Source organism: Oncorhynchus gorbuscha, linkage group LG09 (genome assembly GCF_021184085.1).
Source record: "Oncorhynchus gorbuscha isolate QuinsamMale2020 ecotype Even-year linkage group LG09, OgorEven_v1.0, whole genome shotgun sequence".
NCBI lineage: Eukaryota > Metazoa > Chordata > Actinopteri > Salmoniformes > Salmonidae > Oncorhynchus > Oncorhynchus gorbuscha.
Genome location: NC_060181.1, coordinates 90,666,512 through 90,691,661, shown reverse-complemented (window position 1 = coordinate 90,691,661; position 25,150 = coordinate 90,666,512). Strand labels below are relative to the sequence as shown.

The window sequence follows — 25,150 nt, the reverse complement described above, 5'->3', positions numbered from 1 at the left end:
ATTGGATTTGCAGATGATTTTGTCTAAACTAGCACAATATATTTGTAGGACACTGTTTGCCATCATAGTGGACTTTGCTTAGATGCATATTGATTCAGTTTCTTCTGTAAGCCAATATAATAAAAATTGCTTGTTTATATAGCTTATCATTCACATATTAAACATTATATATTAAGTTAATGAGAAAGTCCTGACAAGTGAGTGAAGTTCTTGGTGTGTGACCATACGAGGCCACAGGCATGGTGTAATTATCTTATCTCATAATACACATCTCACATTGTTTCAACATAGTGTTTATTCATAAAACAAAACACATTTTTCACAAACATGTTCATACAATAAGACATAAAAATCAATATATACATCTTCATAATTGAATCAAATAAAAAATATATACATTCAGTTAAAAAAAAATATACACGTTAAGTTCCTTTTCATCCATATTGCATCGTCTACTTTGACCAGTATCTGCTAAATACTACAGTATCTATACAAATCCAATTGTATATTTACTTGGCAGGTTATTTACAAAATGGTGGCAACTTCAGATATGGTTGCCATTGTAGTAATATCTTGGTTGTGCTCTTGAATTTCATCAAGTCCGGCAGGAGATTGTCTCTTTTGATGTGTGAAGTAAGATGGGAGGGTGCCGGTGTGATTAGAGAATGTCTGCATGGTGTTTCTTGCTTTGGGAATGCTCGTGTTGTAGCCGGAGTCTTTCCAGGAGTGGGGATAGGCATGCGCATTGTTGTAGACCGGTGCTTGGATAAAACCTATTGTGTATGCATTGTCTCTGGGAGCCTGGAAGCTTTGGGTTGGAATTACACAGTAAGTGCCTTGGCAATCCACAGCGAGGGTGTTAGTGGCGTGGAATGAACCTGACATAGAACACACCCATACAGAATTACTTTCCAAGCCCAAGGAGTAAAGAATCAAAGTGACTGAGAGTCATTCACTGTTGCTGGGTTACATAGCCAGGTGGGTTCTACACTTTGGTGGTGGAAGGGGAGAGTTATCCCGACACAGTGGAATCCCGCTGCAGTTTCAGTGCTATATAGAGCTATAAAAATGTCAACTGTTCTCTTCATCATTCTGCTACGAGGAACTGTAAAATTGCAGTACTAAATTGTGAAGGTCGTAAACTCACCTTTGGCCCAGGGCTGGAAAGTGCGAAGGTTCTTCTTGCCTCCTTCCCCACTGATGTCAGAGTCACTGTCATTGAAGTCACTGTCTCCTTTTCCACTGTCCTTCACGCTTTGCTGGTCGATGCCACTGCTAATAGAAACAAACATATTAGCCACTGCTAATAGAATCAAACATATTAGCCACTGCTAATAGAAACAAACATATTAGCCACTGCTAATAGAATCAAACAAATTAGCCACTGCTAATAGAATCAAACATATTAGCCACTGCTAATAGAATCAAACATATTAGCTACTGCTAATAGAATAGCTCAGTTGGTAGAGCATGGCGCTTGTAACGCCAGGGTAGTGGGTTCGATCCCCGGGACCAAACAGAATTATGCATGACTGTAAGTCGCTTTGGATAAAAGCGTCTGCTAAATGGCATATATTACAATATTTATTACAATATTAGCCACTGCTAATAGAATCAAACATATTAGCCACTGCTAATAGAAACAAACATATTAGCCACTGCTAATAGAAACAAACATGTGCTTTTACACCTGCATTGTTTGCTGTTTGGGGTTTTAGGCTGGGTTTCTGTACAGCACTTTGAGATATCAGCTGATGTACGAAGGGCTATATAAATAAATTTGATTTGATTTGATTTGATTAGCCACTGCTAATAGAAACAAACATATTAGCCACTGCTAATATATTAGCCACCGCACTACTGTGTCTGACTACTGATGTTTGCTTTATTTCCCTCCTCTCTCTTATGAGCATCCCCCACCCACTCCCCCACTGCAACCTCCCACCCCCTCTCACTGGACAACCACTGTGATCACATGAAGTATGCATACGGAATGTTAAGTACCTTCCAGTGACTGGTTATGTAAATTTAAAAAAAATTGGGAGAAAAATAATAATAGTGATTAAAATGGACGTCATTCCAAATATGATCAATGTGATCTTATTCTTACCTAATTTGCGGGTAGTATTTGTCCCCTTGCCACACAGATGATGGTTGGAAAGGCTTGGGAGGCAGGAACATCTAAAAGAGCAAACACAAGAGAGAACAGGAAGGGAATTCATTTCAGCTACATGGATCAGGAGTAGTACAACACTTTAATGTGTGCAGTTGTATTCAAACACTATTGAAACGGAATCAAATTATTCACCCACCTGGGACTCCAACTCTCCACTTTTCTCTTCATATAGGCTGGACTCATCAAGAGATGAAGAAGTCCTTTCATTGAGGAAACCTCTTGGGTCACCAAACACGTTGGGTTCTGCAGAGTTGAGCCTGGGATGATGCCTGGAGTCAAACAGGCTGTGAGTCACGTCTCTCTTGGAGTCATGGTCCTTCCCTCCTCGGTTCAGTTTGCATGTGATAACAACAATTGCTATGGCAATCAGCAGCAGAGTACAACCCCCGCCGAGTATAATGATTACTACTACTGAAATATCCAAGCCTGCGCTTTCCTCATCAGTTGACCGTAATACAGTGACAAGTTGGTCGTCTGAGAGCTGCAAGTCTGAGACAACAAAGTGAATGGTGGCACTGCTGGAGAGAGGGGATCTCCCACTGTCACTCAGTGCAATCTTGATTTCCAACACGTCTCCAATAGCAGAGGCCAGACCCTGTTTTAAAGCTATTTCTCCAGTGTCTTTATTGATTGAAAATATCTTAGAGTCACCTTGTACGATTCTGTAGCTGAGCTCACCATTCATACCCTCATCCTCATCCTGACCTTGGACCCGTAGTGCCAGATACCCCAATGGTGCATTGACAGGAAGAGGAATTTCAGCAGAGTCATTAAGCATAACGGGAAAGGTAAAATAGGGATAGTTGTCGTTCTGATCAACCACTTTGATTCTGATCACGGATGTGCTTGACAGTTGAGGTGAGCCCTTGTCGTCAGCCTGGATGGTTAATTCAATCTGCTGGAGCGTTTCAAAATCGAAAGATCTCAGGCTATACAATGACCCTGACACTGGGTCTATAGACACGTACGTCGAAATGGAAGCCTCCCCGACAACCTCTGAGTCTATGAGTTTATATGACACTTTGGCGTTTTTACCCCGATCAAGGTCCCGTGCTACAACAGTAGTTATATATGACCCGGGAATATTATTTTCCAGGACAGAAACTTCATAAATGGATTTACTGAAGAGGGGGGCGTTGTCGTTCTCGTCCGTCACTCTGATGGTATACTGCTTGATGGTTTTGAAAGGAGGAGTTCCAAGGTCTTCAGCCACTACAGTGAGGTTATACTCTGGGATCGTTTCTCTATCTAAAGTGGTGGTTGTTACAATCATAAAACTGTCCCCGTAGGCCTGTTGTAACTTGAAATGTTCGTGCCCGTGTAGGCTACTGCGCACGTAACCGTTCGAGCCAGAGTCACTGTCCGAGGTGCTGATTAGTGCCACAAAACTTTCCTCCGCTGCTGCCTCCGTGATGTAAGCCACATCGTCACTCGTCGCGGTCTTTGGCTTGATGGTGATTTCTGGTGCGTTATCATTTACATCTACGACATCAACAATCACTTTGCAAGTCGATGGAATAGAATTAGTGCCTAAATCGGATGCTTTAATTTTCAGTTCATGGGATATCTTCTTCTCGTAATCAACCAACGTTTTTAAAGTTACAGCACCGGAAATCCGGTCTATATTAAAAATACGCATTGCTTCAGATGATGTGTCTTCTACAAATCCATACACTACCTCGCCATTGATACCAGCATCTGGATCAAACGCATGCACCTTAAGCACTTGGTAACCTACAGGAGAATCCTCGTAAAGTTCAACTTTTAGTGAGTTGTGCTCAAACGTTGGGCTGTTGTCATTAAAATCTAGCACTTTGATATGAATAGTCATTGATCCGGACCTGGGTGGCTCTCCGCCATCTGTTGCCGTCACTTCAACTGTATAGGAATCTTCAGCCTCTCTGTCCATTGCTTTCACAAGCACAAGTTCAGCATACTTCACTCCATCCTCTCTGCTGCGCACATCAACTATGAAATGGCTGGAGGGAGAGATATGGTAACTTTGGATGTAGTTATTGCCGACATCATGGTCAACAGCGATGTCCAACGGGAATCGGGAGTCCAGCTGAACATTCTCGGATATTTCAAGGGTCGTCTCGTTGTGGAGAAACTGGGGTGAATTGTCGTTTATGTCCCTTATCTCGATCTCTACGTGAATCAGCTGAAACTTTTCTTTGGAGAAGGCAACTATGTCGAAGGTGACAAAACAGCGCGGGGACCTCGGGCACAGCTGCTCCCGGTCAATTGTTTCCCCAACAGTTAAAAGTCCATCAATCTCCCTCATTTGAATCACACACGAATTGTTCTCCTGCATGAAGCGGAAAGATGTTTGAGGGTCCTCAGCTGGGTCTATCTTTAAATCCTGAGACAGATTTCCAATCTCTGTCCCGGGCGCATCCTCTTCATAAGTACCTTGTAGTCGTAGACTGAACCGAGTAGAACAGAATAGCAAACACCACGCACTCTCCAACTCCTCGAAACCCGCAGAATCCCATTTTAAAGTACAATGACGATGACAGAAAACGTCTTAAAGAAAGCGAGCTGCAAGTAAACTTGTTGTGATGTTGAGCTCCCTTGCCACGAGCAACTGGATTGGATATGGTCCAAAGAGAGCGTTGATCTATAAACCTTGATTTATGCAAATTAGTTGACTCACGGACCAATGGCATTGAACTGGCCAGCCAAATGGGGCACGTTTGCTTTCCAGCTGGCGCCAATTGCTACCACCCTTCTCCTCGACAGTGTGCAAATGGTCTTTTTAAATACAGTGCACTCTAAAAAATGCTGGGCTAAAAAGAACCTGATTTGGGTTCTTTGGTAACCCAGCAGTGGCTATTGGACAGAACACATGCTGAGTTATTTTTGAACCAGCCAGTTGGGTTGGGTGAATAACCCAACATGTTGGGTTGTTGGGATTACCCAAACCTGGGTTAATTTAACCATTAGTTGGGTATTTTATACTTTAATGCTGGGTTGACCTAGCAGCTCGGTCTTTTTAAATGTAACCCTTAGGTTATTATCAGGAGACATTGTTTATTAAGGGGTGTGGCTTTCAGATAGATCTTATTGACCACCCGTGAGAGTAAATGTATTTCTTGTTCATCATGTAAAACATTTTTGTTGTTGCATTTTACACAATTTTATAGAATATTAAGATTATTTTTTACTATTTTAATAAAGTGGTATCTAATCTAACAATGGGATTTGCAGGTTTTTAGGGAACTCATACAATTCTGTAAGCCTCATTGAAGCGACAACAAAGTTCATGTTTAAACTTAACATGTGATAACTATACAACAGAACAGATGACTACTCTCACAGGTGGCTAAAATTAACAATCTGAAAGCCACATCCCTACTAAACTACGTCTCCAGTCTTCTGATAAGACCCACTGGGTCATCTCTCAATAACCCTTCTTCACCAACCTATTCTTGCTCTATTTTATTTTATTTTTAAGAAATCAGCCCAACTCCTTCAACCCAGCTGTCGGGTCAAACAAACAACCCAGCATTTTTTAGAGTGTGGTAATGTCATTTGATAATGGTAAGAAAAAAACTTCCTTACAGTGAAGCATGTATATTAGCATGCATATTAGCATGTGTATTAGCATGTATATTAGCATTTCTTCAATAGATCTTTAACCTAGTTGGGCTTTTCCCATCTGAATAAATGACTTTCATTCAGAGGTTATTTTAGACTGATGTGTTGGTCTGTTTATGAATACAGAAAAAAAATCATCATCAAAACCGTTTACCTAAAATATATGTACCATGGCGGCAGGGTAGCCTAGTGGTTAGAGCGTTGGACTAGTAACCAAAAGGTTGCAAGTTCGAATCCCTCAGCTGACAAGGTACAAATCTGTCATTCTGCCCCTGAACAGGCAGTTAACCCACTGTTCCTAGGACATCATTGAAAATAAGAATATGTTCTTAACTGACTTGCCAGGTTAAATAAAGATAAAAAAAAATTAAAATATTCACTGTAAATACGCAGAATACTTTGTTCACCATGTATTCACTACCCAATAATATTATGGCATTTTAGTACTTTTATGTTGTAAGCCACCGATTGTAATACTCAAAAAGCCATTTTCAACCTTACATTCATTATCTCCAGCACCATACCGGATTCTATATATGCGAAAACGAAATGTAACATTAAAAAGGATGATGTCATCAAAAGTATTAACATAATAAAACAGTGATTTTCCAACCGTATGAGATCAAAATCAATTAGAAATTAACTTGATTTAGAACCTTTCTTCTAATCCTCTTAACTAGAAGAACTTATAAATGCATACGTTTTGCATATTTACATACTGGTGTGGTGCTGGACATAATACGAGTTTGAAAAAATTCCTTAAACAAGTCTACCTTTATTTTAAAAAGTTTTAAATAGGCAAGTCAGTTTAAGAACTAATTCTTATTTAATTTTGATGGGCTACCCCGGCCAAACCATAACCAGACGACACTGGGCCAATTGTGCACCACCCTATGGGACCGGTTGTGATACAGCCTGGCATCAAACCAGAGTCTGTAGTGACGCCTCTAGCACTGAGATGCAGTGCCTTAGACCGCTGCGCCACTCGCGAGCCCACTTTAATTCAACATGAGAATAGTCACATAGTTACACTAGCCCACAACAATAATTGGGGCATAGTCTACTAGTAGTCTACCAGAACTGCATTCATGTGAAGTTTTAAACTGTCTGTTGACGACAAACATATGGGTGATTAGTGTGTGTTGATTTAAAAAAAAATAGACTGTTTTTGGCTTCAAAGGGCTCAGGCCTGACTGACACCTTCCCCTTAAGTTGCAGCTAAATCTGTCTGAGCCACCCAATGGAGCAAGCGCAAGAAGGTGGTAAAAACGACACACTTAAAAAGAGTCACCGGGGCATTAAGCATTTGTTGGTCTACTGACTCTGGTTAAAAGAGGTGAAGAGAATTTAGCATGAGGTAGTCGACATTAGAGAATGTGATAGCTTGAGGCTAGTTTTTAGCTGTCAACTGCACCATCAATTAAACTGGCTGGAATTCAATCAAAACTGAACCACCCATACCAATGACTACAGCAGTGTCTGCTCACTCACATAAAAACTTCTTATTCTGAAAACTGAAAAACTTATTATGAAAAATCTGAGAAGTTTTTACAGTACCTAAAACCATTAGTATGTCATTTATACTGTGCAAGCATAGAGATGCTGATTCAGTTGAATTGACCTCATCGAGATGCTGGTTCATTTGAATTGAGCTCACAGAGATGCTGGTTCAGTTGAATTGAGCTCACAGAGATGCTGGTTCAGTTGAATTGAGCTCATGTAGATGCTGGTTCTGTTGAATTGAGCTCATATAGATGCTGGTTCGGTTGTATTGAGCTCACAGAGATGCTGGTTCAGTTGAATTGAGCTCATGTAGTTGCTGGTTCAGTTGAATTGAGCTCACAGAGATGCTGGTTCAGTTGAATTGAGCTCGTAGAGATGCTGGTTCAGTTGAATTGAGCTCACAGAGATGCTGGTTCAGTTGAATTGAGCTCATATAGATGCTGGTTCGGTTGTATTGAGCTCACAGAGATGCTGGTTCAGTTGAATTGAGCTCGTAGAGATGCTAGTTCAGTTGAATTGAGCTCACAGAGATGCTGGTTCAGTTGAATTGAGCTCATATAGATGCTGGTTCAGTTGAATTGAGCTCACAGAGATGCTGGTTCAGTTGAATTGAGCTCGTAGAGATGCTGGTTCAGTTGAATTGAGCTCACAGAGATGCTGGTTCAGTTGAATTGAGCTCATATAGATGCTGGTTCAGTTGAATTGAGCTCACAGAGATGCTGGTTCAGTTGAATTGAGCTCACAGAGATGCTGGTTCAGTTGAATTGAGCTCACAGAGATGCTGGTTCAGTTGAATTGAGCTCATATAGATGCTGGTTCAGTTGAATTGAGCTCACAGAGATGCTGGTTCAGTTGTATTGAGCTCACAGAGATGCTGGTTCAGTTGAATTGAGCTCATATAGATGCTGGTTCAGTTGAATTGAGCTCACAGAGATGCTGGTTCAGTTGAATTGAGCTCACAGAGATGCTGGTTCAGTTGAATTGAGCTCACAGCTACAAGTGACTTGCCATCTCATCCTTGCACATATTGTTTCAACAAGTTCATATAAATGATCCATCAATATTATAACCTGTCTTGTGCAAATATTTCCATGACATATATTGATCTACTAGTTCCATTGAACTCACAGTCTTAGTCCATGCTGTGTTTATACTGTCCATCACATGGGCCCTCATGTTGGGACTCGACTGGAGCTTCTAAGCCCATTGTTTGATTCTCCATAAACAAACAATACCCTGAAAGACTGTCAGTAAGCTTCTGAAATAAGCTCATGCACAGTCTGATCTGTGATTAGTGATGTTATAATATTGCACTGTGCTCATGGTTCATCCATAGTAACAGAGAGGAGAGGAATGCGATAACCAAAGGCTGTCATAACTTGCTAACTGAACGAATTTGACAGATTCACGGGAATTGTTCTCGGGCTATACTCCCACCACCGCTGAAGCTAATTCACCAACAGAACTGAAGGAGTAATTTTGATTAACATGTGAAGAAATGTATAAAGGGTTGTGTAAAGGTGCTCCCGACTTACGTTAACTTGTACAATTGCAAGGCATAATATTGTTATACAGTATTAATTGAGTCTACTGTACAGTGTACATCAGTGTGTCTTTTCATGAATAATTAAAGTACTAAATAATGAATGATAGTCAAAGAAAACATGTTTACATTTGTGTGAATAAACATGTTTGAGTTTTGGGAGCATTGGAAGAGATTGCAGATGACGTCTTTCCTCTCCATGCAGACTGGGCAGACAGAGGCCCTCTACCCAGGACAGGCAGACTGGGCAGACCAGAGGCCCTCTACCCAGGACAGGCAGACTGGAAACAGGCAGACTGGGAACAGGTAGACTGGGCAGACCAGAGGCCGTCTACCCAGGACAGACAGACTGGAAACAGGCAGACTGGGAACAGGTAGACTGGGCAGACCAGAGGCCCTCTACCCAGGACAAGCAGACTGGGCAGGCCAGAGGCCCTCTACCCAGGACAGGCAGACTGCGCAGGCCAGAGGCCCTCTACCCAGGACAGGCAGACTGGGAAGACCAGAGGCCCTCTACCCAGGACAGGCAGACTGGGAAGACCAGTGGCCCTCTACCCAGGACAGGCAGACTGGACAGACAGAGGCCCTCTACCCAGGACAAGCAGACTGGGAAGACCATAAGCCCTTTACCCAGGACAAGCAGACTGGGAAGACCAGAAGCCCTCTACCCAGTACTCTCTTTTGCCTCCAGACTGACCGGGTGTGGAAATCCAGGATTTCATGGCTAATGTGAATGAGTTTGATTGATACTTGTGCCCAATTAGTTGTTTGTCACTAAGAGGCTTAGGAGTTAATCTTATCTACCACTCACGCGCACTTGTGGAATTTCGCATGGCCATATTTTTCGAAGGTTAACGACCAGCAATTCTTGAATCAACCTAATGTTTGATCAAAACCAGTGAGGGAACAATTAATTTATTCTGACAAAACGCTAAACAGGGGAACTGTTGTCTGCATAATACTATCAGTCATCAATCAAAAACCTTATTTTACCTCACAATTCTTGAAAAAAAAAATACATCATACACTCCTAGAAGAGAATATGCTAAATACAACCATACAGGGTTCTTCGGTTCTTTGGAACCATTTTTGGTGCTGGGTAGAACCCTTTCTTCAAAGAACCCCTGTATATGGTTCTACCTAGAACCCTCTATGAAGGGTTCTTCCATGAACCATTTTATCATCTAAAGGTTCTTCCTGGAACCGCGTATGAAGGGTTCTTCTGAGAACCCTTTTATCTTTGGAGGGTTCTTCCTAGAACCCTCTATGAACAGTCCAACCAGCTTTAAAGATGTTATGATTTATTACAATACCTAACATATATCATAAAGCCTTTCTTTGTCATAGTTATACCATAACACAGTTGTGCTAGGAATCTCCTGGTTTTCAGGCCACATCAGGCCTGAAAGTCACATTATACTGGCTGGCAAAGTGAAGTATAATTCCAATTGGAATCCAACCAGAGTTGGGATATCCAACAGGTGGAATTGTAATCAACCTAAACATGCTTTCAGAATGACTGCCAAGGTAGGGTAGATTAAATACTGAGACTACCTCAATCCCTCTAAACTGGAACAACCATCTCAGTAACTGGTGCAATAAATCCAACACATTGGATTAGTTTAGATGCACGTATGTTATTTATTTTTGTGTAGCATAAAATACATGAACTAATCAATGTAAATGCAAAAACACAGATAAAATATTATATATGGTTCAATGCAGAACTCTTCTTGCCTTCCAAAGAATCATCAAAGCAGACTTTTTCCGAAAAACAGTTTGGATGAACCCTTTGCCTTCCAAAGAACCTTTGTCTTCCTTCAAAGGTTCTTCTGATCAAAAGGGTTCTTGGTAGAACCCTATCCCTCCACATAGAACCCCTTTAGAACTCTTTAGGAACCCTATTTCTAAGAGTGTAGCCATGCATCATTAGTGATGAGACTATTTCCTTCACGGTCTACTCTGGTGGCGTGCTACATTGGGTCACAGTAGCAGGTTCTGGTGGTATGCCACATTGGGTCACAGTAGCAGGTTCTGGTGGTATGCTACATTGGGTAACAGTAACAGGTTCTGGTGGTATGCCACATTGGGTAACAGTAACAGGTTCTGGTGGTATGCCACATTGGGTAACAGTAACAGGTTCTGGTGGTATGCCACATTGGGTCACAGTAACAGGTTCTGGTGGTGTGCCACATTGGGTCACAGTAACAGGTTCTGGTGGTGTGCCACATTGGGTCACAGTAACAGGTTCTGGTGGTGTGCCACATTGGGTCACAGTAACAGGTTCTGGTGGCGTGCCACATTGGGTCACAGTAACAGGTTCTGGTGGTGTGCCACATTGGGTCACAGTAACAGGTTCTGGTGGTGTGCCACATTGGGTCACAGTAACAGGTGCTGGTGGCGTGCTACATTGGGTAACAGTAACAGGTTCTGGTGGCGTGCTACATTGGGTAACAGTAGCAGGTTCTGGTGGTATGCTACATTGGGTCACAGTAACAGGTTCTGGTGGTATGCTACATTGGGTCACAGTAACAGGTTCTGGTGGTATGCTACATTGGGTCACAGTAACAGGTGCTGGTGGTATGCTACATTGGGTCACAGTAACAGGTTCTGGTGGCGTGCTACATTGGGTCACAGTAACAGGTTCTGGTGGTATGCTACATTGGGTCACAGTAACAGGTTCTGGTGGCGTGCTACATTGGGTCACAGTAACAGGTGCTGGTGGTGTGCCACATTGGGTCACAGTAACAGGTTCTGGTGGTGTGCCACATTGGGTCACAGTAACAGGTTCTGGTGGTGTGCCACATTGGGTCACAGTAACAGGTTCTGGTGGTGTGCCACATTGGGTCACAGTAACAGGTTCTGGTGGTGTGCCACATTGGGTCACAGTAACAGGTTCTGGTGGTGTGCCACATTGGGTCACAGTAACAGGTTCTGGTGGTGTGCCACATTGGGTCACAGTAACAGGTGCTGGTGGCGTGCTACATTGGGTAACAGTAACAGGTTCTGGTGGCGTGCTACATTGGGTAACAGTAGCAGGTTCTGGTGGTGTGCCACATTGGGTCACAGTAGCAGGTTCTGGTGGCGTGCCACATTGGGTCACAGTAACAGGTTCTGGTGGTGTGCCACATTGGGTCACAGTAACAGGTTCTGGTGGCGTGCCACATTGGGTCACAGTAACAGGTGCTGGTGGCGTGCCACATTGGGTCACAGTAACAGGTGCTGGTGGCGTGCCACATTGGGTCACAGTAGCAGGTTCTGGTGGTATGCCACATTGGGTCACAGTAACAGGTGCTGGTGGCGTGCTACATTGGGTCACAGTAACAGGTTCTGGTGGTATGCCACATTGGGTAACAGTAGCAGGTTCTGGTGGTATGCCACATTGGGTCACAGTAGCAGGTGCTGGTGGCGTGCCACATTGGGTCACAGTAGCAGGTTCTGGTGGCGCGCCACATTGGGTAACAGTAGCAGGTTCTGGTGGAGTGCTACATTGGGTAACAGTAGCAGGTTCTGGTGGTATGCCACATTGGGTCACAGTAACAGGTGCTGGTGGCGTGCTACATTGGGTAACAGTAACAGGTTCTGGTGGCGTGCTACATTGGGTAACAGTAGCAGGTTCTGGTGGTATGCCACATTGGGTCACAGTAACAGGTGCTGGTGGTGTGCCACATTGGGTCACAGTAACAGGTGCTGGTGGCGTGCTACATTGGGTCACAGTAACAGGTGCTGGTTGCGTGCTACATTGGGTAACAGTAACAGGTGCTGGTTGCGTGCTACATTGGGTCACAGTAACAGGTGCTGGTGGCGTGCTACATTGGGTAACAGTAACAGGTGCTGGTGGCGTGCTACATTGGGTAACAGTAACAGGTTCTGGTGGCGTGCCACATTGGGTCACAGTAACAGGTGCTGGTGGTGTGCCACATTGGGTCACAGTAACAGGTGCTGGTGGTGTGCCACATTGGGTCACAGTAACAGGTGCTGGTGGTGTGCCACATTGGGTCACAGTAACAGGTGCTGGTGGCGTGCTACATTGGGTCACAGAAACAGGTTCTGGTGGTGTGCCACATTGGGTCACAGTAACAGGTTCTGGTGGTGTGCCACATTGGGTCACAGTAGCAGGTTCTGGTGGCGTGCTACATTGGGTCACAGTAGCAGGTTCTGGTGGCGTGCTACATTGGGTCACAGTAGCAGGTTCTGGTGGCGTGCTACATTGGGTCACAGTAGCAGGTTCTGGTGGCGTGCTACATTGAGTCACAGTAGCAGGTTCTGGTGGAGTGCTACATTGGGTCACAGTAGCAGGTTCTGGTGGCGTGCTACATTGAGTCACAGTAGCAGGTTCTGGTGGCGTGCTACATTGAGTCACAGTAGCAGGTTCTGGTGTAGTGCTACATTGGGTCACAGTAGCAGGTTCTGGTGGCGTGCTACATTGGGTCACAGTAGCAGGTTCTGGTGGCGTGCTACATTGTGTCACAGTAGCAGGTTCTGGTGGCGTGCTACATTGGGTCACAGTAGCAGGTTCTGGTGGCGTGCTACATTGGGTCACAGTAGCAGGTTCTGGTGGAGTGCTACATTGGGTAACAGTAACAGGTGCTGGTGGCGTGCTACATTGGGTCACAGTAACAGGTTCTGGTGGCGTGCTACATTGGGTAACAGTAACAGGTGCTGGTGGCGTGCTACATTGGGTCACAGTAGCAGGTTCTGGTGGCGTGCTACATTGGGTCACAGTAGCAGGTTCTGGTGGCGTGCTACATTGGGTCACAGTAGCAGGTTCTGGTGGCGTGCTACATTGAGTCACAGTAGCAGGTTCTGGTGGAGTGCTACATTGGGTCACAGTAGCAGGTTCTGGTGGCGTGCTACATTGAGTCACAGTAGCAGGTTCTGGTGGCGTGCTACATTGAGTCACAGTAGCAGGTTCTGGTGTAGTGCTACATTGGGTCACAGTAGCAGGTTCTGGTGGCGTGCTACATTGGGTCACAGTAGCAGGTTCTGGTGGCGTGCTACATTGTGTCACAGTAGCAGGTTCTGGTGGCGTGCTACATTGGGTCACAGTAGCAGGTTCTGGTGGCGTGCTACATTGGGTCACAGTAGCAGGTTCTGGTGGAGTGCTACATTGGGTAACAGTAACAGGTGCTGGTGGCGTGCTACATTGGGTCACAGTAGCAGGTTCTGGTGGCGTGCTACATTGGGTAACAGTAACAGGTGCTGGTGGCGTGCTACATTGGGTCACAGTAGCAGGTTCTGGTGGCGTGCTACATTGGGTCACAGTAGCAGGTTCTGGTGGAGTGCTACATTGTGTCACAGTAGCAGGTTCTGGTGGAGTGCTACATTGTGTCACAGTAGCAGGTTCTGGTGGCGTGCTACATTGGGTCACAGTAGCGGGTTCTGGTGGCGTGCTACATTGGGTCACAGTAGCAGGTTCTGGTGGCGTGCTACATTGGGTCACAGTAGCAGGTTCTGGTGGAGTGCAACATTGGGTAACAGTAACAGGTGCTGGTGGCGTGCTACATTGTGTCACAGTAGCAGGTTCTGGTGGCGTGCTACATTGGGTCACAGTAGCAGGTTCTGGTGGCGTGCTACATTGAGTCACAGTAGCAGGTTCTGGTGGCGTGCTACATTGGGTCACAGTAGCAGGTTCTGGTGGAGTGCTACATTGGGTCACAGTAGCAGGTTCTGGTGGCGTGCTACATTGGGTCACAGTAACCCAGATAATGCAGATTAAAAACACATGACACATGACACTTATCTCTATTACTACACTGTTAGAGAATAGGGTTCCACATGTGTTCTTTGGCTGTCCCCATAGAAGAACCCTTTCTAGTTCCAGGTAGAACCCTTTTGGGTTCCAGGTAGAACCTTCTGTGGAAAGGGTTTGACATGGAACCCAAAAGGGTTCTACCTGGAACCTAAAAGGGTTATTCAAAGTGTTCTCCTATGGGGACAGCTGAAGAACCCTTTTCGGTTCTACATAGCACCTTTTTTTTCTTTCTTAAAGTAGCCTAGGAGTGATACTTGTTTGCCACTTAAGATTGGTGATTAAGGCAGATCACAGCTTGATTAGGACCTGTGTGGTGACAGTAAGAGCATTAGAGTAGATTAATGGGTTAGACCATCTGCTGTAGACTGAAGGGATTTTAATTAAAGTTAAGAATAATGTTAATCTTCTTCTTGGCAGGCCATAACACAATAATCATAGTAGCAATTTTTAGGAACTCTGTCTCTCTAATAACACTGATTCCAATATGGGCCATTTGACGACAGTTTTGGCTCCAAACGGCAAACCTGCTTTCTTCCTCCACCTTGTAATGTGTTTTTTTACAATGCCCGAACAGCCAAGATGGCGTGGCACAGGACCAGGCTTTTGGTGACACCGTAGGCATTAATCCTTTAGCATATGTCACTGGGAGAAAATGTCCCTGAACAGAATATAAATAATAACCTTTTGGATAGCATTCCTGTTAGCTACGTTTCATACTGCTCTATACCGGTGTCCTTGCCAAGGCCAGGTGATGTAAGGCTACCACTTCATCATATACAATGAGACGCTTAACATTTTCAGGTATTCCTGCTCATGCTGTGCTGGTCTGGTTTGGTTTAAAATGAATAAAGCAGTGTTTGTCTGTTAAGTTTGTCTGTATTTGATACCCTGAATAGTTTACTGACATGACAGCCCGACAAATGACAGGTTGTTGACAGTAAGTCGCTCTGGATAAGAGCGTCTGCTAAATGACTTAAATGTAAATGTAAATGTATGCTGACATGTATAAAATATGATTCTGTGGGGACTGTTTATTTAAATAAATACAAATTCCACAAAAAAAAAAAATCTATATATGAACGATTTGAAAAAGGAATATGCAAAACATGATTGATTATTCTGAATATACTGAATCAGTCAGTTAATTCATCTTAAATTATTCCAATGGCTGAAAACAGGCTGAAAGACATCTCCTCATCAGTTTCCTCATTTTACTTGTCACCTCAAATGGTCTGTTAAGTGGGGGGTATACATGTCACTCCTCCGGCCACGGGAGGCCATGTGTTATATGCGATGGCCATGTTTAATGTAAGCCATTTGGGCTGTCTGAAAGCCAGATAAAGCTAAAGCTTATCCCTCAACCGTGTGTTGTAGCCCCCCGGTCAGTGGGACAAATGGGTGGGAGTGAGAGAGCAACATATGTGGAGGTGTCAGAAGATCAGCCTGACTAGTGGACTCTTTGGCCTGACTGGTGGACTCTGTAGCCTGGCTAGTGGTCTCTGTAGAGTGACTGGTGGACTCTGTAGCCTGGCTAGTGGTCTCTGTAGCCTGGCTAGTGGTCTCTGTAGAGTGACTGGTGGACTCTGTAGCCTGGCTAGTGGTCTCTGTAGCCTGGCTAGTGGACTCTGTAGCCTGGCTAGTGGACTCTGTAGAGTGACTGGTGGACTCTGTAGCCTGGCTAGTGGTCTCTGTAGCCTGGCTAGTGGACTCTGTAGCCTGGCTAGTGGACTCTGTAGAGTGACTGGTGGACTCTGTAGCCTGGCTAGTGGACTCTGTAGCCTGGCTAGTGGACTCTGTAGCCTGGCTAGTGGACTCTGTAGAGTGACTGGTGGACTCTGTAGCCTGGCTAGTGGACTCTGTAGCCTGGCTAGTGGTCTCTGTAGCCTGGCTAGTGGTCTCTGTAGCCTGGCTAGTGGTCTCTGTAGCCTGGCTAGTGGTCTCTGTAGAGTGACTGGTGGACTCTGTAGCCTGGCTAGTGGACTCTGTAGCCTGGCTAGTGGTCTCTGTAGCCTGGCTAGTGGTCTCTGTAGCCTGGCTAGTGGTCTCTGTAGCCTGGCTAGTGGTCTCTTTGGCCTGGCTAGGGGTCTCTTTGGCCTGGCTAGTGGTCTCTGTAGCCTGGCTAGTGGTCTCTGTAGCCTGGCTAGTGGACTCTGTAGCCTGGCTAGTGGTCTCTTTGGCCTGGCTAGGGGTCTCTTTGGCCTGGCTAGTGGTCTCTGTAGCCTGGCTAGTGGTCTCTGTAGCCTGGCTAGTGGACTCTGTAGCCTGGCTAGTGGTCTCTTTGGCCTGGCTAGTGGTCTCTGTAGCCTGACTAGTGGATTCTTTGGCCTGGCTAGTGGTCTCTGTAGCCTGACTAGTAGTCTCTGTAGCCTGACTAGTGGATTCTTTGGCCTGGCTAGTGGTCTCTGTAGCCTGACTAGTGGTCTCTGTAGCCTGACTAGTAGTCTCTGTAGCCTGACTAGTGGTCTCTGTAGCCTGACTAGTGGTCTCTGTAGCCTGGTGTGGTCTCTGTAGCCTGGCTACTGATCACTGTTGTCTCCTGAGTCCTGTAGTGTGGCACAGGGTCCACATAGCTCCAAAACACAGATCATCCCTGCCAGCCTCCAACGCAATACAACTGGCCAAATGCTGTGCATTCGATTCAGAGTAACACCACACATTCTGTCACATTTTATAGTTCTTCCCTTAGTCCTCATATGGTTTAGCTAATTCTCTTTGTCTGTGGCTAGCTTGTGTCTTGTTGTAAACATGCAAGTTAGCTACAATGGAATAATCTAATTTGCTATTCCTGAAATGTGTGTTACATGCAATGTTTATACATCAAGGAAAACGTAAAAACAAAGATCAATTATTGTAATGAAATGCATAACACAAGTATGGTGTTAATGAATTATTTTTGTGAAAAATGTATTTGTCTATTATGGCTCAAGTGAATGGATAGAAACAAATGCATTAATGAGGATGCAAACATGTTTCTAGGATGTCTTTATGTTGGCCACCGAAGGCTCCATCTACAAAGACCTTTAGAGAGAAACACTGTGTTGTTGTAAATCCTCTAAAAATACAGGTGAGAAGAGACGCTTCTATTCTAGAACAAATCGTACTGTAAACATCCCAAACCCTCCTCTACTCCAATCCCATTGTAAAACTAGTTCCCTCTTCTTCAAAGAATGATTCTAGTCACAATTAGTATTTTGTAGCTTTGTGAAGTCATGTTCTTTTCAGAGGAGTGAAATGTGAATCTTCTTTGTTCATCTGTTGAAAGAGCATTGTTTCTATGACACAGACACTACCATCAACTCAAACGCATCCTCAAAAAATAGCTGTTCAATTGTGATTTTTTAATTGAACCTTTATTTAACTAGGCATCTCAGTTACGAACAAATTCTTATTTACAATGACAGTCTACCCCCGGCCAAACCCGGACGACGCTGGGCCAATGGTGCACTGCCCAATGGGACTCCCAATGACTGCCTACCCCCGGCCAAACCCGGACGACGCTGGGCCAATGGTGCACCGCCCAATGGGACTCCCAATGACTGCCTACCCCCAGCCAAACCTGGATGACGCTGGGCCGATGGTGCACCGCCCAATGGGACTCCCAATGACTGCCGATGGTACCCCAATGGGCCAAACCCCCGGACGACGCTGGGCCGATGGTGCACCGCGACGCTGGGCCGATGGTGCACCGCCCAATGGGACTCCCAATGACTGCCTACCCCCGGCCAAACCCGGACGACGCTGGGCCGATGGTGCACCGCCATATGGGACTGCCAATGACTGCCTACCCCCGGCCAAACCCGGACGACGCTGGGCCGATGGTGCACCGCCATATGGGACTGCCAATGACTGCCTACCCCCGGCCAAACCCGGACGACGCTGGGCCGATGGTGCACCGCCATATGGGACTGCCAAACCCGGACGACGCTGGGCCGATGGTGCACCGCCATATGGGACTGCCAATGACTGGGCCGATGGTGCACCGCCGGACTCCAAACCAGGACGACGCTGGGCCGATGGTGCACCGCCATGGGACTGGGACTGCCAAATGACTGCCTACCCCATATGGGACTGCCAATGACTGCCTACCCCAAACCCGAACGACGCTGGGCCAATGGTGCACCGCCATATGGGACTGGACAGTCTGCCAAACCCGGAATGATGGTGCACCGCCATATGGGACTGCCAATGACTGCCTACCCCCGGCCAAACCCGGACGACGCTGGGCCGATGGTGCACCGCCCAATGGGACTGCCAATCATGGCCGGATGTGATGCAGCCTGGATTTGAACCAGGGACTGTAGTGACACCTCTGGCACTGAGATGCAGTGCCACTTGGGGGGCAAGCAACAAGCAGTTATTCAGTGTCAAAGAGTATAATAACATTACATTGTGCATCACTAAAGAATATTTCCAGACACGTTTGTAGCACAAATAATCCACACAATTATTATTATTTTTTTTTACAATTGTGAGAATTTACAAGACGATCAAATGGTGCCAGTGCCGTGAGAATCAATGTATTTAAAACCAGGGGAGAGAACGCCATCTCCAGGCCACAGGCCTCCCTGCTGCTGCCGAGCCATCATGGCTAATGACATACAATGGCGTCGAGCCAATCCTCCTACTAACCTGCCCTTTTCCCTTTTCCAACATATACATTACATACCGTCTCTGATCAATACCTACGCCGACTAATGAATCATTAACAAGTGTGTAAAGCACCTGTCTCAAAGTACGTCTTCTCCTGGCAGATCATAGCAACAGAACACAAGCTAATTAAAATGAGAGAGATATAGGACTTGAGCTCCTGAACTGAAAAAAGGATTCATAATGCCGTCAGAGTCTATTTGAAATCAGTTCTAACGTTATGGGTGTGAAGAGCGGGGCCCTTCACTCTGTGTTGGTAGACCTCTGTGATGGATGTTGCAATCCAATTAGGTTGACTTTACATTTCATGGTTTATATTGAATTTCACCACCTCGAGGTACACAGCTGAGAACCTTGGCAAATCAGAGGTACACAGCACATATTTGTACTCTTTTACTTTCAAAGATATTCCACGGAATATGTTTTGATTACTGATACATATTACATATTCTACACGACACATTACTATTCTTATTCCATTTTAATTGGGATTTTCCACATTTACAAACTGGCATGTTCAGCTTGTATAAATTCTAGTTTAATTACACATTTCCATATCGCAATGTTCTTTATCTGAAGCTGCAATGTGCTCACTATTCACTGTATATTCCTTGAAGCTTTCTGTCAGTGACTATCAGGCAGGGTAAATCACTGTTTGTTTGGCTGGCCAGGTGGTGAATATATTTTATTCTTTGTGGGATGCTTGTTTTATTAAAAAGCAGGAGAGATATGTGTGTGTGTGTGTGTGTGTGTGTGTGTGTGTGTGTGTGTGTGTGTGTGTGTGTGTGTGTGTGTGTGTGTGTGTGTGTGTGTGTGTGTGTGTGTGTGTGTGTGTGTGTGTGTGTGTGTGTGTGTGTGCGTGTGTGTACATGCGTGCGTCTGTGCATGTATGCTAATTTGTATATTTTCAAGGACCAGGATTTTTTTCTCCTTCCCACTGAATATATTATGGAGCTAGATATTTATATCCTAAAAATATTGCCTCTCCTTGAAGCAATTTCCTGCTCAATGTTATCTGATGCTGGTGAATAGCCTCTCATTGGCAGGGTCACATGACACTCTGACTGGGCTCTGATTGGGTAAGACGTGGCTGTGAACACCTTCCCTGGCTCCTTACCAATCCATAGTCTACCTGGGCCTGACAGCCACCATTGGACTGGCCACAGGGGGTGGACTCCTGGGCCAACCGTCCATTGAGGGCTGTAATCAGTCCCTTCAACATATATGGCACAAGGCTTGACGATACAGAAGGCTGATCCCTTTGTAGAAACAACCTCTCGTTACACCAGGAGATGGCAACGTTGAGATGGGGGTTCCACATTGGAAAAATGTATGCTGGATTGTTGGAAAATGTTTATTTTGTTGCTGGTTTGGTGTGAGAAAGGAGAGGTTGAGCTCAGGTTTAATAACAATGGACATATAACACAAGAAATATACCCTTCTCAGAAAACATATTGCAGGGTATATTGTAGAATCATTCTTGATAATGACAATGTTTATTGTCTGGAAAGTATTTATTTTACTGACAAAATAAGGCCCTTAAAGATGTGTCCTTGGCAATTTGTTTAAGTACTGCGCATACACTTAAATCCTCCCTAACAAATCGTCTCTAATAGATTTACTGCATATATATATACATACATACACAGACACACACACACACACACACACACACACACACACACACACACACACACACACACACACACACACACACACACACACACACACACACACACACACACACACACACACACACACACACACACACACGCATACACTTATATTAGATAGGACATTTTCAATGACGGCTATGAAGAGAGAGACAGATACATTTTTGTTGTTGTTGATTTATTAGGATCCCCATTAGCCGACACCAACATCTCGTCTTACTGGGGTCCGACACATAACGAAAACAACATTACAGACAACATACTTTACAATTGATATCCATTTAAAAACATTAACATGTAGTGTGTGTGTGCATCTATCAGTTAAACATACATGTCAATAAATACACACAAGGAGGTCACATGGGGGAGAGGCGTTGTGCCGTGAGGTGTTGCTTTATTTGTTAAATCAGGTTTGCTGTTCACTTGGACTATATAAGATGGGAGTTCCATGCACTCGTGGCTCTGTATAATACTGTACGTTTCTTGAATTTATTCTGGGCCTGGAGACCCCAGAAAAGTGTGAAAAGACCCCTGGTGGCATGTCTGGTGGGGTAAGTGTGTGTGTCAGTGCTGTGTGTAAGTTGACTATGCAATCAATTTGGGATATAAAAACAGGAAGTGACGCATTCAGTCTCTCCTCAACTCTTAGCCAAGAGAGACAGGCATGCATAGTAATATTAGCCCTCTGATTACAATGAAGAGCAAGATGTGTCACTCTGTTCTGGACCAGCTGCAGCTTAACAAGGTCTTTCCTTGCAGCACTTGACCATATAACTGACCAACAATCAAGATAAGATAAAACTTGAGCCTGCAGGTCTTGCTTTGTGGAGTGTGGTGTCAAAAAAAGCAGAGCATCTCTTTATTATGGACAGAGACTGAAAAACAGCATCTATCTCAAGGCCATCAGACTGTTAAATATGTGACCAATAAAATGGTATTTTATTGAATCTAAGTTGTCAATGCCAGGAGGTTTGTCATTATTGAACGATAACAATCCTTTTTTCCACCTCTCCCACACTAACTTTACAAAATTCTAACTTGCTATGTTTTTCTTTCATTATTCTTTTTTTTATACGTGAATATGATGGCTCACTGTTCGTTGTTGGCATTTCCTGCCTAAGTTTGCCCACTTTGCCAATGAAGTAATTATTAAAATAATTGTCAACATCAAATGGTTTGGTGATAAATAAAAGCCATCTGATTGGATGAAAGATGGAGTTCAGTTTGTCGTTCTGCCCGTCGTTTCATTTAAAGTACTTTAAAGTCCCATCATTCTTTGTATCATTGATATTGGCTTCATGATACCATTTCTTCATCTTTTTGTTGAGGTTAGTCACATACTTTCTCTATTTGTAATAAGTCAGCCAGTCAGATATGCAGCCAGACCTATTAGCCACCCCCCACCCCCCCACCCCCCATCTCTTTCAGCCATACAGTTTTTCAATTCCTCATCAATCCATGGAGCCTTAACAGTTCTAACTGCTCTGGCCCCCCCAATGGTGGAACAAACTCCCTCACGACGCCAGGACAGCGGAGTCAATCACCACATTCCGGAGACACCTGAAACCCCACCTCTTTAAGGAATACCTAGGATAGGATAAAGTAATCCCTCTCACCCCCCCCCCCCTTTAAGATTTAGATGCACTATTGTAAAGTGACTGTTCCACTGGATGTCATAAGGTGAATGCACCAATTTGTAAGTCGCTCTGGATAAGAGCGTCTGCTAAATGACTTAAATGTAAATGTAAATGTCTAACAGTCTGTTTCTTAACAGGTGCATGTTTATTAAAAATTGAAGCAATTTCATAAATTCCTCAAGTGCAGAGTCTGGATGCTTCTTATTAATCAGATCAGACCAACAAATATGTTTATCATCATCCACATAAGAGTCACAACAAAATCTTGTATATGATCTCTAATACACTATTTTAGGCCCAGCATTTTGAACTTTGTCTTTCCTGGTTATAGCCACTGTATCGTGGTCACTGCAGCCAATGGGCACAGATACAGCTTTAGAACCGAGCTATACAGTATTAACACAAACGTGATCAATACATGTAGATGATCTTGTTCCTCTAGTGTTTGTAAACACCCTGGTAGGTTGATTAATAACCTGAACCAGGTTACAGGCACTGGTTACAGTAAGAAGCTTCCTCTTGAGAGGACAGCTTGATGAAAACCAGTCAATAAGAAGGTCCCCAAGAAAGTAGACCACTTTGTTGACATCACATATCCTATCAAGCATTTCACACACATTATTTAGTTACTGACTGTTAGCACCTGTTAGTCTATAGCAACAACCCAAAAGAAAAGGCTTCAGATGTGCCAGGTGAACCTGCAACCACAACACTTCAAGAACGCTTGACATAAAATCTTCTCTAAGCATTACAGGGATATGACTCTGAATATATACAGCAACCCCTCCCCCATAAGCATTCCTGTCTCTTCAATAGATGTTATATCCTTGTTTCATCAAATTAATTATCTAAGTGAGTCTCAGAAATGGCTAATACATGAATATTATCTGATGTTTGCAAGTTATTGATTTACTGAACCTCATTTCTGAGGCTACATGTAACGGTTTTCTTCCGTTGAAGGAGAGGAGGACCAAAATGCAGCGTGTTTAGTGTTCAACATGTTTAATATAGACGATAAACGCGAACACTACAAAATACAAAACAATAAATGTGAAACCCGAAACAGTCCTATCTGGAGCATAGGCATAAAGACAGAAGACAACCACCCACAAAGTACCCACAGAATATGGCTGCCTAAATATGGTTCCCAATCAGAGACATCGATAGACAGCTGCCTCTAATTGAGAACCAATCTAGGCAACCATAGACATACAAACTACCTAGAAAGGGAACAGCCCCATAAACATACAAAAACCCCTAGACCAGGGAACACAGAAATCCCCCATGTCACACCCTGACCTAACCAAAATAATAAAGAAAACAAAGATAACTAAGGCCAGGACGTGACACTACATATATTAATATGGGCTATTTTCAGCCCTTTCCTGTGTAGTTTATCAGAGATAGACAAAATATGGAAAAGAGCAAACAAAGCAAGAGATATTTTTTTACATTCAGCAATCCATTAAGGAATTGGTGTGTGTAAGTGTGTGTGTGTACCTCGGGGTTGAAGCTACAAACCCATAGGCTTGGCTCTCTCATCCTTTCCAGGCTTTTGGGAAGGAGGATGGACAATGAGCCTGTCATAGCAGATGTAAGCAATGTCCCCACGCTCTATGGCAGCTGCCATGGCTGATATAAGTTATTTCCTCTTGTGGTGCACAGCTTTAGGATAGACCTCGTTGATGAAGATATACGTTCCTCTCAAGTTCTTGGCTCTTTCCGGAACAGCTACCTTGTTCTTGAACCTCAGGAAATTGACCACTAACGGGCTGGACCTGTCACCTGGGCGGTGGTGGGTTTTCCAGTCCTTTGGGCATGCTCCACCTCAATCTTCCTGTGGTACATCTTCAGTTTCTCTGAGAACATTTCCCTTACTTTGTCTTCTGACTTCGTCCTGGTCTCGTGGAGATTCTGAAATTCAGGTTGTTCCACCTTGATTGTCCTTGATTGTCCATCGAGATAATCTGATTTCTCCATCATCGTTTTAATGGATTCACATACAGAACTGATGTCTTTCTCAATGACAGATTGCTGTCATCTTACCGTTCTCCTGTTGGACTAATCGAGCTGACCCTGGGAGAACTGCAAACTGTTCTTCAGGTCCTGGACCTCTCTGGTCAGGTCGTCCATTCTTTAATTAGTTGACTCCACCAGTAATTTGACAAAACACTTGAAACAATTCTCTTGTTGTAACAACTGCTTGTAGAACTATTTTTGTTAGTTTAAAAGATCTTTCACCTGTGATAGAGACAACACTGTCCTCAATCACACTCCCGTTACCTTTGTCATGGTAACAACACTAGGTTACGCTGTTACTCCTCGCAGTTCCAGACAGGGCAGGTCACAGGGAAGGTTGAAAACAACTACAACAAACAGCAAGGATCTAGACAGCCACAAGCCCGGGACAATCCGTGGTCCCAGCCACAATGGCTAACCGCGTGGTGGGTTGCGTTCAAGCCCTTTCAAAAACCCTGCTAGCTTGATGGGCAGCTAGCTAGCAGGTAGGCTAGCTCCTACGCCAAACAGCTCCTCAGACCCAGCCTTGGTGGACAGGATCACTGGACAGAGAGTAGAAGACCCAGCAACTGATGCCAACAGCGTCGCAGGATTCAA

The 25,150-nt window shown here is 44.4% G+C and overlaps 1 protein-coding gene across 1 annotated transcript; it reads right to left on the bottom strand.

Moving 5' to 3' along the window:
- Positions 1 to 428: 428 nt before the first annotated feature.
- On the bottom strand, positions 429 to 24,517 carry LOC124044473 (protocadherin-8-like). Its single transcript, XM_046364103.1, has 5 exons — positions 24,304 to 24,517; positions 2,313 to 4,702; positions 2,111 to 2,181; positions 1,148 to 1,275; positions 429 to 878 (listed from the first exon to the last, which is right to left on the bottom strand). Exons 1-5 carry the CDS (start codon positions 24,515 to 24,517, stop codon positions 526 to 528), a joined length of 3,156 nt encoding a protein of 1,051 aa, XP_046220059.1. The 3' UTR covers positions 429 to 525.
- Between the last annotated feature and the right edge of the window lie 633 nt (positions 24,518 to 25,150).